This window comes from Dermochelys coriacea, chromosome 6 (genome assembly GCF_009764565.3).
Source record: "Dermochelys coriacea isolate rDerCor1 chromosome 6, rDerCor1.pri.v4, whole genome shotgun sequence".
NCBI lineage: Eukaryota > Metazoa > Chordata > Testudines > Dermochelyidae > Dermochelys > Dermochelys coriacea.
In genome coordinates, this window is record NC_050073.1 from 79,601,712 (window position 1) to 79,614,527 (window position 12,816).

Here is a 12,816-nt window from a genome sequence, read left to right on the forward strand (position 1 = left end):
GGTTTTTGAATGTTATAATTCTTGACATCTGATTTGTGTCCATTCATTCTTTTACGTAGAGACTGTCCAGTTTGGCCAATGTACATGGCAGAGGGGCATTGCTGGCACATGATGGCATATATCACATTGGTAGATGCGCAGGTGAACGAGCCTCTGATAGTGTGGCTGATGTGATTAGGCCCTATGATGGTATCCCCTGAATAGATATGTGGACAGAGTTGGCAACGGGCTTTGTTGCAAGGATAGGTTCCTGGGTTAGTGGTTCTGTTGTGTGGTGTGTGGTTGCTGGTGAGTATTTGCTTCAGATTGGGGGGCTGTCTGTAAGCAAGGACTGGTCTATCTCCCAAGATCTGAGAGAGCGATGGCTCGTCCTTCAGGATAGGTTATAGATCCTTGATGATGCGTTGGAGAGGTTTTAGTTGGGGGCTGAAGGTGATGGCTAGTGGCGTTCTGTTGTTTTCTTTGTTGGGCCTGTCCTGTAGTAGGTGACTTCTGGGTACTATGGATGTAGAAGCCCTCTACACCAACATTCCACACAAAGATGGACTACAAGCCGTCAGGAACAGTATCCCCGATACTGTCACGGCTAACCTGGTGGCAGAACTTTGTGACTTTGTCCTGACCCATAACTATTTCACATTTGGTGACAATGTATACCTTCAAATCAGCGGCACTGCGATGGGTACCCGCATGGCCCCACAGTATGCCAACATTTTTATGGCTGACTTAGAACAACGCTTCCTCAGCTCTCGTCCCCTAATGCCCCTACTCTACTTGCGCTACATTGATGACATCTTCATCATCTGGACCCATGGAAAAGAAGCTCTTGAGGAATTCCACCATGATTTCAACAATTTCCATCCCACCATCAACCTCAGCCTGGACCAGTCCACACAAGAGATCCACTTCCTGGACACTACGGTGCTAATAAGCGATGGTCACATAAACACCACCCTATATCGGAAACCTACTGACCGCTATTCCTACCTACATGCCTCTAGCTTTCATCCAGATCATACCACTCGATCCATTGTCTACAGCCAAGCGCTACGATATAACCGCATTTGCTCCAACCCCTCAGACAGAGACAAACACCTACAAGATCTCTATCATGCATTCCTACAACTACAATACCCACCTGCTGAAGTGAAGAAACAGATTGACAGAGCCAGAAGAGTACCCAGAAGTCACCTACTACAGGACAGGCCCAACAAAGAAAACAACAGAACGCCACTAGCCATCACCTTCAGCCCCCAACTAAAACCTCTCCAACGCATCATCAAGGATCTACAACCTATCCTGAAGGACGAGCCATCGCTCTCTCAGATCTTGGGAGATAGACCAGTCCTTGCTTACAGACAGCCCCCCAGTCTGAAGCAAATACTCACCAGCAACCACACACCACACAACAGAACCACTAACCCAGGAACCTATCCTTGCAACAAAGCCCGTTGCCAACTCTGTCCACATATCTATTCAGGGGATACCATCATAGGGCCTAATCACATCAGCCACACTATCAGAGGCTCGTTCACCTGCGCATCTACCAATGTGATATATGCCATCATGTGCCAGCAATGCCCCTCTGCCATGTACATTGGCCAAACTGGACAGTCTCTACGTAAAAGAATGAATGGACACAAATCAGACGTCAAGAATTATAACATTCAAAAACCAGTTGGAGAACACTTCAATCTCTCTGGTCACTCGATCACAGACCTAAGAGTGGCTATACTTCAACAAAAAAGCTTCAAAAACAGACTCCAACGAGAGACTGCTGAATTGGAATTAATTTGCAAACTGGATACAATTAACTTAGGCTTGAATAGAGACTGGGAATGGATGAGTCATTACACAAAGTAAAACTATTTCCCCATGGTATTTCTCCCCCCCACCCCACCCCCCACTGTTCCTCTGATATTCTTGTTAACTGCTGGAATTAGCCTACCTGCTTGTCACCATGGAAGGTTTTCCTCCTTTCCCCCCCCTGCTGTTGGTGATGGCTTATCTTAAGTGATCACTCTCCTTACAGTGTGTATGATAAACCCATTGTTTCATGTTCTCTGTGTGTGTGTATATAAATCTCTCCTCTGTTTTTTCCACCAAATGCATCCGATGAAGTGAGCTGTAGCTCACGAAAGCTTATGCTCTAATAAATTTGTTAGTCTCTAAGGTGCCACAAGTACTCCTTTTCTTTTTATCAAGGAGCAATATTACTACTTTTTCTTTCTGGCGCACCTTTCATCTGAGGATCTCACTATAGAACATTATTTGCTCATCTTTATATCATGAGCGCAGGTTACATTGAAGGAGGGATATGAGGGCATAGTATGATCTTAGCATCACAGATGTTGAAAACTTTTCCTACATCTCCTCGGTTTATTTTGGCCCTGTATTATGTTGATGGGAATTACATTTCTTGGAAGTCCTGGGCAGGATTCCAATTAACTTCATACAGTTTATAATTTGACTTTTTAAAAGCCCCTCATACTATAAACCAATTTTTGCTGCATCTGTGCAAATTACAGACTATTGCAAGTCCAGTTTGAAATATAGCTACAGGTGTCTGTGATACCTCTGAACTGAAGCCTGATTTTATCACCTTCCAAACTGAAAGGCTTTTTATCCTTTTCCATTGGAGAAGGTTTTGGAACCCAAGAGGCAACCTCCTGCCAGTAGGACAATCTTTATTTTGGAATTTCCACCACCTGATTATTTAATTGTTTCTGTACTTGATATCTGGCAAGTGGAAATCAAGCTGTGATTGCAGTTTATGTACTGATATTGGCCCCTTGTGCAAGCAGATCCTATATGGCTTAGACTGGGGCGGGGGACAAATGCAACATGCCACTATACATTTAAGTATTGCCAACAATTGGGAGTGGAAATTAGGACAACAAATACCTCAAGGTAGATATTAAAGGATACTGATATACTGCTAGGATAATGTGAAGCCACTAATTTGTGTAAACTCGTTTTAAAATTAATCTCTTCTCTCCATGTTGTCTTTCACTCACTCTTCTCTACAGAGCAAGGTGAGGAGGAGTCATCTCCGTTGAGAGAGACATGGGTAGGAAAAATAGTTACTAAAATCAACCGTTCCAGCTTCCTGTGAACATGGTTGTTTCAAATCTTTCTTTAATGTGAATACATACTGTACAGTAGAAATTAGTGCTAAATCTGTTGTAAGAGCTAATTAATATTCTTAATTTCTGTTTTTTCTCCTTGCCTTTCCCCAAGTGGGAATGTAAAATGATATGAACTTTGAGTGTATATATTGAATATACTATTTCATGCACAGCTGCATTGTACCATATGGTACTTAGGTCCCACATAAAGAAGAGTTGAGATTTCTTGATGAGGAGTTACAAGTTCCCTTCCCCACATGGGTTTCATAGCAAAATGTGATACTGTCCAAACTTTTCTCATCAAGGTGGGAAACTAAATGTTGCCTCTTCCTGAGTTACTCTTTTCTAGGATTATTCCAGTTAATATTAGACACAAACTATTTTTTCTTTTTAATTTTAAGTGAACTTGGTGCTGGTGAAAGATGTTGGCTTTGAGATCCCAGGAGGTTTGAATGGCTATTGATCTGTGGAGCTACCAATACAATTTGGGCACTGAAAGTGCAAGCACGGCTCATACTGCCCTGCTTATGTTCATCAGTACTTGTCTAGGAGCAAATGGTCTATTCAATCCTTGGACCCTGCTGAAATTGCCAACAAGGGTGTTAACTATTGAAATGATGACTTTAGTGAGGTGGGCCAATACTTAGACCACCAACCTTATTTCATCCAGACCACTGTGACCATAGTGATTTTGGGATAGAATGAAGGGGGATGGATTTGCACTGGTGAGTTTGAGACCCCAGTTTGCACTATAAATGTCCTGCAGTATTCAGTTCCGATTCCCTATGGAGGTCCTTAGCCATGAAGCAGATCACCCAGTCCTAGAAGGAAGGGGGTGAGTGATCAGGGCCTAGGAAGATGGGAAGGATGGCAGGGAAATGCCTGTGTGGAAAGGAAGTGGCGGGATAAAGTAGATCTATGTGAACAGTGTGATGTATAGGGATCTAGCCAGGGCAAAGTATGAACTACATCTTGGTTTGTGAAGGCAATTTTATTTCAAGACTTCCAGCCTCTACTTTAAGCTCCATTTTGGAGAGTAACACTTACGTTGTGTTGCATCTCCATCATGGATTACAGCATCATTTTTTTGTAGTGGGAGCTTGTCACCTAGTTGAATAACTGTGTCTGAGAAGCTGGCGCAGAGCAATCTAGAGCTATCAACATTGAACAACTATTTCCTACTTGAACAATGGGCCTTCTACTTATAGGACCATTGAGTTTTGAATGACACACTGCACAGAAGCTGACTGAGAGAGCTGAAGCCTGGAACTTCCTCACCTCAAAGCACATGGGCGAAAAGGAGACAGACACAGTTTTAAGAGATGGATGTTTCTCTAAGCAAAGGGCCAAATCACTGCAACATTTAAGAATTCCAGGCTTAGAGTGGCAGGAAGGGTGGCCTAGCCTAAGGACACTGTCCAAACCAAGAGCTGTCGGGGTTGTGGGGAGGTGAGATCAGACTCTGGGTGCTGCATTCAGGACTTTGTTGTTTTTCAAAGATCCGTAACTCTTGAGTGTGCTTTCTTTAAGAGTAAAATGACTGTTGTAAAGAAACTTTTGTTCAAAGCCTGTGGTCCTTGCTTCTGTGCCAACTTGTCCCTGAAAGGGCTAATCAAGAAACCACAGCTTTCACAGGCTGGTAAACTCTGGGGCAACTTGTCTAAGCAGCTGAGAGCCTGAGAAGGCTGAGGCTGCTGGTTCCAGGATCTTAGATATGAAGATCTGCAGTCTGGATGCCCTAAGGAAGGGTTTCAGAGTAGCAGCCGTGTTAGTCTGTATAAGGGTGCAGACATGAGATCTGCACCTGGAAGTGGGCCTCATAGACCCAGAGATAGGAACATGACCAGTCACTTCCCAGATCCAGAGGTGTTTAGAAGCATGTGGGATCCAGGAATTAAGTTCACTCACAACAGGTTGATGATCCCTCTCTTCAATTCAGTTATTCTGTCCAATCTGTTGTGGTAAATTCAATTTATTTCACAGTACTTCTAAATTTTTAATTTTCTGTGTGCTGCAGAATTTGGTATTGAAACACATATCTACTGTAGAGTTTGTCAGGGGAAAGGTGGAGGTTTTAACATTTGCATAGTGGCTAGTTGGGGCTTTTGATGCTAGGAAGGTGTAGGAGACAGTTTTGTGTGGGATAAACACATTGGCTGGATATTAAAACAAACAGCCCTGAGCTAGTTAGTTCTGTTGTTGCAGAAATTTGCATCATTAGATTTCAAAGTCAGCAACAGGCATAGTTATTTAATGAATTACTTTCAGCCTTTTTTTTGACCACTGTGGAGAAGAAAATGAATTGTTTTCCTGATGGATAGGTGGCCATATAATGCTTGCAGCTGATTTTAACAATATGTGACAGTGAGAAAAAAATAACTTAGAGCTCATTAACATTCACTCAACCCAGTGTCTGCACCACTGATCAATGCTTGGACCAATGTATGACTTAAAATACTTAATGAATCTTTGTTTGACAGGAACCAGCTGTGGTTGCAGGAAAACATGGACGATCTGATGGCTGACTGAATGAATTTGTGTTGTATTTTATAAACAAGGAGAATCTGAATAATCGGAGGGCAGAATGAGAGAGAGAAGACTTTTGATGAATGATTGAACTATATTATGGCTGACATGCAAATTCTATGCTTTGCATGAAAGTGTCAGTGTCTGAGTGGAAAACTAGGAGGAAAGGGGATTGCCTATGTGATTGTGGAAGGTAATCAGCCTTCTGTTAGGCTTAATACACTTAGTAAAGGGATATATGTGTGCATATGCGCACACACACATATATAAAAGAGTAGTCCTAGTCCAGAATGATTCTTTCAAAATCATTTAATCTGTTAATGCATTTTTTCTCCCACTAGAAATAATTCTAGCCAATAGCTACAACATATGGTTTATAATTATTGCATCCTTTTCAATGGACTCAGGAAGTTTAGCTCTAAAATTGAAAGTGACACTGGTGCTTTGACTTGTATTTGTTGTGGTTTCTTTTGTAGAAACATATTAGCCAAAAATCCTACCTAAGTTGCTGACTCATCTGTCTTGGGCATAGTAAGACTCAGTTCAGAGGGGTACTCTGACACTGTTCAGAACCCAGTCCTGGATCACTTGCACACCCAGAACTATCACTGTGTTATATGAGTGCACAAGAAATGCAACACTGGGCTCTTAATGCTTATAATGAACTTTGAAATTCTTGGATGCTATAGATGTGCGATTGACAGATACCCTATTTAGGAAGAAATATATATCTTTTTTCTTCTTACCTTCTTTCACAAGGAAATTTTATATGATAGGAAATCTTGGTATAAACTAGAGAATGCATTTCATTTTCATATTGTATTTATAATCATTATTTTCCCTTCAGTCTCCATTTGTGCCTGTCACAGTGAAGTCAGTAAGCTGCAAAATAAAAAAGTCTAAGGCCAACATTTAAAAATCTGGTTAGCACCCAGTGACAGCAACTCTGAAAATCATATTATATATCTAGGTTCCCAGCCTCAGGCATCAAGGTTTGAAAATTTTGGTCTAAACTCCCACAATTGTAAGTTACTCTAACTGTAAACTGGCCATTTTATATTTCAAAAGTATGGAGTTCAAAAGATAAAGTTGAATTTATAACAAGTTTTCTCTCAACTTCTTTCTTGCAATTTTAGATTAATTCTTACTGTTTTCCTGTGGCTAAATAGAAAATGTTTTAAGTCCCATGTTTTAAAATAAAAAGTTGAATTTGGAAAAGAACAGGTCAGCCATTTAATGCTTTGATATTTATGAAAATAACCGTTAGGAAAGACTGTCATTTAAAGGACCAAGTTAACCAAGACACCCTACTTACTTCAGTTCAGGAGTTCCTGTTGATCAGATTCTGTGCCCTATAAAGGGAGTCAGAATGACAAAAGGGAAAATGACAAATTTAGCCCCAAATGTATTGTTTAACATAATCATTTCAATCCCTCCCCCCCAAAATGGTTTTATACAGTAGATATCACAGCTTTATATGGTGCACTCTTCTTTTTTCTATCTGGACCTTTTTCCAGCATGTGAAATATTTTGGATCAGATGTAATATACATCAACTACAATATTAGCAGGATATTGGAACTGAAACTATCACCAAATAGTTGGAGTTGGAAAGGGCACCTTCCTAGCTGAGAAACAAGAATGCTTTAATCTAGCTTTGATTGGCTTTGCGCAATAGTGCATTAACAGGCTATCATGAATGATTGAACTATCCAGTTATAAAGTTGCTTAGTTAGTTAGGAACACACAAGTTTCCTGACCTTAACTGTAAGTGCTTAGCATACCAAAAAAAAGAACTACTTTTGATAGCAATACTGATTCTGGCAAGTGTTCTGGTTCTCAAATTGCTTAAAACAGCTTGATTTGCAAAGTTTTTTGCTGTGATTGGAGACTCTTTGGTGGTTATTATTTAGTATGATGCCTATAGAGCTATGTAACAACACTGTTCTTCAGCAAGAACTTTGAGTTTCCTTTCAAATCAATTATACACATGTGAATCAAGGTCATACTGACAGTATATTGGCAGGACATTTTATAGGTTGATGCAGGCATAACCTTGGAGTTATTTTGCTTTACAACAATTGGAAAAGACAGAGCTAATGGGGGAAGGGAAAGACAGTGGAGTTTACGGGTCCTAGATTGATATTAAGGATAACAGTGCAATGAGTACATTATTTTGATGCCAATTCTCTGAGAGAGAGCAAGAGATCCTTTCAGCTTTCTTTTGTGGCTATATAGATGGATTGTGATGCATTTTGATCTGCCAAGAAACAATATAATGAATCATGTGTACTAGTGTTCAGCTTCAGTAATTTCTGTCTGCAACAGGGCCTCCTTTCAAGCATTGTGAGCTTTTAGAAAGAGAGAGCATCCCCCAGGGCCTGTTAATGAGAATCCATGGTATGTTTGTATGAAATCTTTTACAAGTACATGGGAAAAACAAAGTGATATATTTAACGCTGTCTTATTAGTGGAAAGAAAAGGATTTGATGGACTTTAACACCACTAGAATAATGGTGCTGTTAGCTATAATGCTGGAGAAGCCAGACTGTAGGGTCAAGTGTACGGGGACAAAAAGCAGGTCAGTCAGTTCCTAAAGGCTGCTGATTACAAACTCTCTCCCTGAAGCTGGAGGTGCACTCTGCATGCAGCATGGTTTAGCTTTTGTTTGTTTCAGTGGAATCATGCTTTAATTTTTTGATTGTTGCTCTAATGCTGTTACTGGAGATGAACCACAATAAAAATAAATAATAATAAAAAAAACCTTCCAGAATCTGCATGGAGAACTAGTTGTATGTGGAACAACCACTAGGCTTGTGATGCATTTCCTGTGCACCTGCATCATTTAATGAAGAAGGAGTAACTAATTTGGCTAGAAGGCATGCTTATTTGGTAATGGTAAACTTAGAGAAATATGGATACAGTGGACACCATCAAAATTTCACTGGTCAGGAGGAAATAACATTGAGAGAGTGCTTAAAATAATAATTGTGTTGTCTCTTAAAAACAGTCTATTCTGATACAGTATAAATTAGAGTTAGAATTTTTCAAATGGAAAGATTTGTCTAATAAAATGCACTTTTGAGTGTTTAAGCTGAAAATTGTGTAAAGAACAGAGATGGATTTGAAAAGTGATCAGCATTTTGAGGAAATATTTGTAACTATTTTCATACAATATTGCTGCAATACTGCTAAAATATGTATGATTTAATTTCTGAATGGGTGAAAGGGAATTTGAATTAAAAGTTGTACTGTAACTTAGAGCTCTGATAATCATCTTTGGTTCTCTCTTCCTGATTTTATCATCTGTTTTAAAATCAACCTAGTTAAATATTTACTAAGCTAGTGGCAGCTGCAAATTCAAATGTATGCATGGCTGATGATTACGCAGAATGTGGCTTAGTATAATAGTGGTAGTGTGGGAGTAGAAGCAAAATAGCATAGATGGTATGTTTTCTGGCCTGACTGCCTACCAAAACTGTACTGCATCATTCGGGTTGTTGAGGAAATGGACTGGACCATGGTTACGGTTGATACTTTGGTACTCTGACTGCATGTCGTGGGAGAGTCTTGATGCCCGGAGCTCCACATTAAATGCTCAAGCACCACAATTCAGTGTTTGAAGTGAGGTAAAGCTGCTTACCCTTTCTAAACTGAAGACCTATGCTCTGAACTGCAATCCTCACTAAGGAAAAATTTAAGATGGAGAAACTGGAATATGTAAGCATTGTGGCATTGAGCCCCACTATACTGCAGCTAGTGACTACTTCGATAATTTCTATAAAGCAAGAAAAAGAATTACAAAAAAGTAGTTTTAAGCCCTATAGCATCTGATGGATAGACAAAATGGCTGAGAGAAGTCTCCAGATACAACCAATCTCGTTAAACGGTTTCATGCAACTGTATTGAACGTGCCTTTGTTGTGCTGCAGAACATCATAAATGCTTTACGGAAGGGACAAGGCCTTGTATTAGAACCATCTCTGCCATGGCACTCTATTAAAGCTATCTCATAAGATTCAGATCTAATTTGGAAGAAGTTCAGGAATCACACAACTAATGAAGATTTTCAGAATGCTAAGGTATTTTGCTTTATGCAGGGCCTTGTGCTGACATCCTGGCTCTTGTTTTCTTGGATAATGCTTTACTGCAGCATCCACTTCTGCTTGCAAATAAAACAGAGTAAGGTCAAACAAAAAATGCTTTAAAAGAAAATTTCAGTGAAACTGGATTTTACTTTGAAAATACAAAATGATACACCATGTAACCCCAGTGAAACTGTTTCATAGTCAAGCCAGAAGGAAATTTGCTATAACAGGTTTCAATGTTTCCTGTGCTTAACCATTTAAAGAGGGACTTCCACATGTAGTCAACATGAGATAAGTACCAATATATTTTGCCATTTTTAAATGCATCTTCCTGATACTCTGGGTAACTGTGATTTATGGATAACCTCATCTATCACAATCTACCTTTGCCTTCTGCTTGATGCTACATTAATCCAGTTCTGGTAACATCAGAGTTTGTATCCATGGAGAAAGCTGTGATACCAAAAACTCACCATCACTTTCTCCCTGGATTAATTAGGTGGAGGAACTGAACTTTAATTTAAACCCAAATATACAGTACTTTGAGAACAAACAAGAATTGCAATGGATTATTCACAATATTTTAAGTATTATATTATACTTAAAATATATATATATATATGTATCTATATTAATGTAGAATACATCAGAAAGTTCCATCCAGAATGAAAATCATAAATTGATTTTTAGAGTGCTTATTTTCTAAAAATAAGGAAATGTGACAATTGATATTCTTCCCAATTAAGGAGGTTAAACCTCCTAGGTAAATTAGTTACTAATAATTCAGTTTATTCCTGAAGTTGTTAATGAGAGAGGATTTGTATAGTGAAAAAGCCACTCAGAATGCCATGGTATATTTTATCTCTAGTGATCAAGCTGATTTCTTATCTTATGAATACTTTAATCTAAGATTTTGTCTCATAACTGTAATTGTCTGTCTTTCTTTTTGTCTTTGCAGCTGTTTTGGAAAGAATTATGGTTTAGATTTTCCCATGTTAGCCATGGATGTTGCACTCAGCCCCATGAGATCACAAGAACTGGATCCCATGACTACTGATGGATCCCCCATGATCATAAACATGACTCCCACTGCAGAGCAAGATGGTGAAGAAGATGCAGTGAAGGAGCTTGATTCTGACCAACAGTATGAAAAGCCTCCCCCTCTCCACACAGGGGCAGACTGGAAGATTGTTCTCCATCTGCCTGAAATTGAAACCTGGCTCCGGATGACATCCGAAAGAGTCAGGGATCTGACCTACTCTGTCCAGCAGGACTCAGACAGCAAACATGTGGATGTACATCTAGTGCAGCTAAAGGTAAGATAAAATTTATTTTTCATATCAGCCACATTTCAGCTTTATAAGTACAAGAAACTCCCTACAGTGCACTACTGGCATGTGCAGAGGAAAGAGTGTCAAAAATTGCCCAATTGCATGTGACGACTCCTCTCCCAAAAAACAAACAAAAAAAAACCCAACATCCTTTTTTAGGGGAAATGGAAGGTGTGTAGTACTCAATATATTTGTAGATTCTTTATTAATGCAATAAACCTATCAGATTTATTTAACGTGCCCAAACTGTATGGGTACCTAATCAGTATTAACGGAGGACCTGACCCAAAGTCCACTGGAGTTAATGAAAAGATTCCTAGTGACTTCAATGGGCTTTGAATCAGGCCCTAAAGCTCTCAAGATTGTGTACCAGCATGCATTCTATCTCCTGTAGTCTCCCAGTGACCTCTTCTATGGTGGTTCTAAAGTCCTGGCCCCCCGACCTGCAGAAATTTACATCCATGTTTGATTTGAAATGGGAGTGCTCATGTGTGTCATGTTAGACATGTGTGTAAAACTTTGCAGGTTCTGTATCTTGGTAAGGAATATGTAATGATCTGATTCATAAGAAGGACAACCAGTAAAACAAAAAGTTTTTATTTTTGATAACAAAATTGCATTAACTTACATGGACAAACAAAAACAATTCTATAACTGGTCTTCTTTAAATAAATCATTTACAGTGTGTCACACTGTTGGTTTTAAATTTCAACAGTCAATTTTTAAGATATTTTAAAGAAATGCAGGGTAAAGTATAAGAGCAATCTGTATGGAAGGAAGTGCTTGTGCGCATGGCTTGATCTGCCGCAGCAGATTAAGCACGTCTTTGAAGACAAAAAACAATCTCCAAAAATAGCAAACAAACGTTCTCTTCAGACTGAGCTGTCTTCAGAGTTCTGCATTCTGAGGCCTGTGATAATACATTATGCAAATCTAGGATTCTTTGGTACTCTGCATTATGGTTTTCAGTACATGTTTAATATAAGACTAGAGCTTTCAAGAAAACCTTGAAAAAATTATTCCATGTTTGTCCATTATTCCAGAGTCTGTTGCCTCTGTGGTTAGTGCAGAGCACAGCACTAACACCATAGAGGGAACTGGTCTTCATTTTTTGCCTCTGGCACCTCAGGCAAGCAGACGTATCATCACTGCAGAGGAAACATGCTTAACCCCTGAAGAGGTAGAGTGCCTCACAACCCACTGCAGCAGCCCTTGTGAATAGTCTAGGAGAAGAGCAGCTGCCTCTGCCAAAGGAGTTTTGAATTGAATGAGGAAAAGGGTAAAGTTCAAACTGTGACTTAAAAGTGGGATGCTTTTGGGTAGAAAATCTCTCTCTCTACCTCCTCCCACCCAAAAAAGTGTATTATTCCTTAGAGTAAATTTTCCCAAATTGTGGTCCATGGACCAATGGTATACCCTCAGAATGGGGTAGTGACATGTTCTTCGCCTTTCTAACTGTAAAAGGATGGCAAAAATTCATTAGATATCTTACTAATTTTACTTTCCATGTAAGTAGTTGCTATATTTGTCACAGGGATCGTACATGATCAGCAAGGGAGGTGGTCCATACAATCACCAATATGGAGGCAACATGTTCCATGAGACAATCTCTTTATTAATATAAGGTCCACACTATTAAAAAAGTTTGAGAACCCCTGCTGTAATGATTCCCATATACAAAGTTATGTATACATTATATAGATGACCTTTAAAGTGTCTTACAAAAAGGGAAGAAAGGTTACATT

General features: G+C 39.4%; 1 protein-coding gene across 1 annotated transcript in view; it reads left to right on the top strand.

The window, feature by feature from the left end:
• The window catches only part of AKAP6 (A-kinase anchoring protein 6), a 391,946-nt gene that overhangs the window by 73,209 nt on the left and 305,921 nt on the right, over positions 1-12,816 (top strand). Inside the window, 1 exon segment of the mRNA XM_038407981.2 lies at positions 10,699-11,056. Coding sequence (XP_038263909.1) covers positions 10,733-11,056 — 324 coding nt within the window. The 5' untranslated portion in view covers positions 10,699-10,732.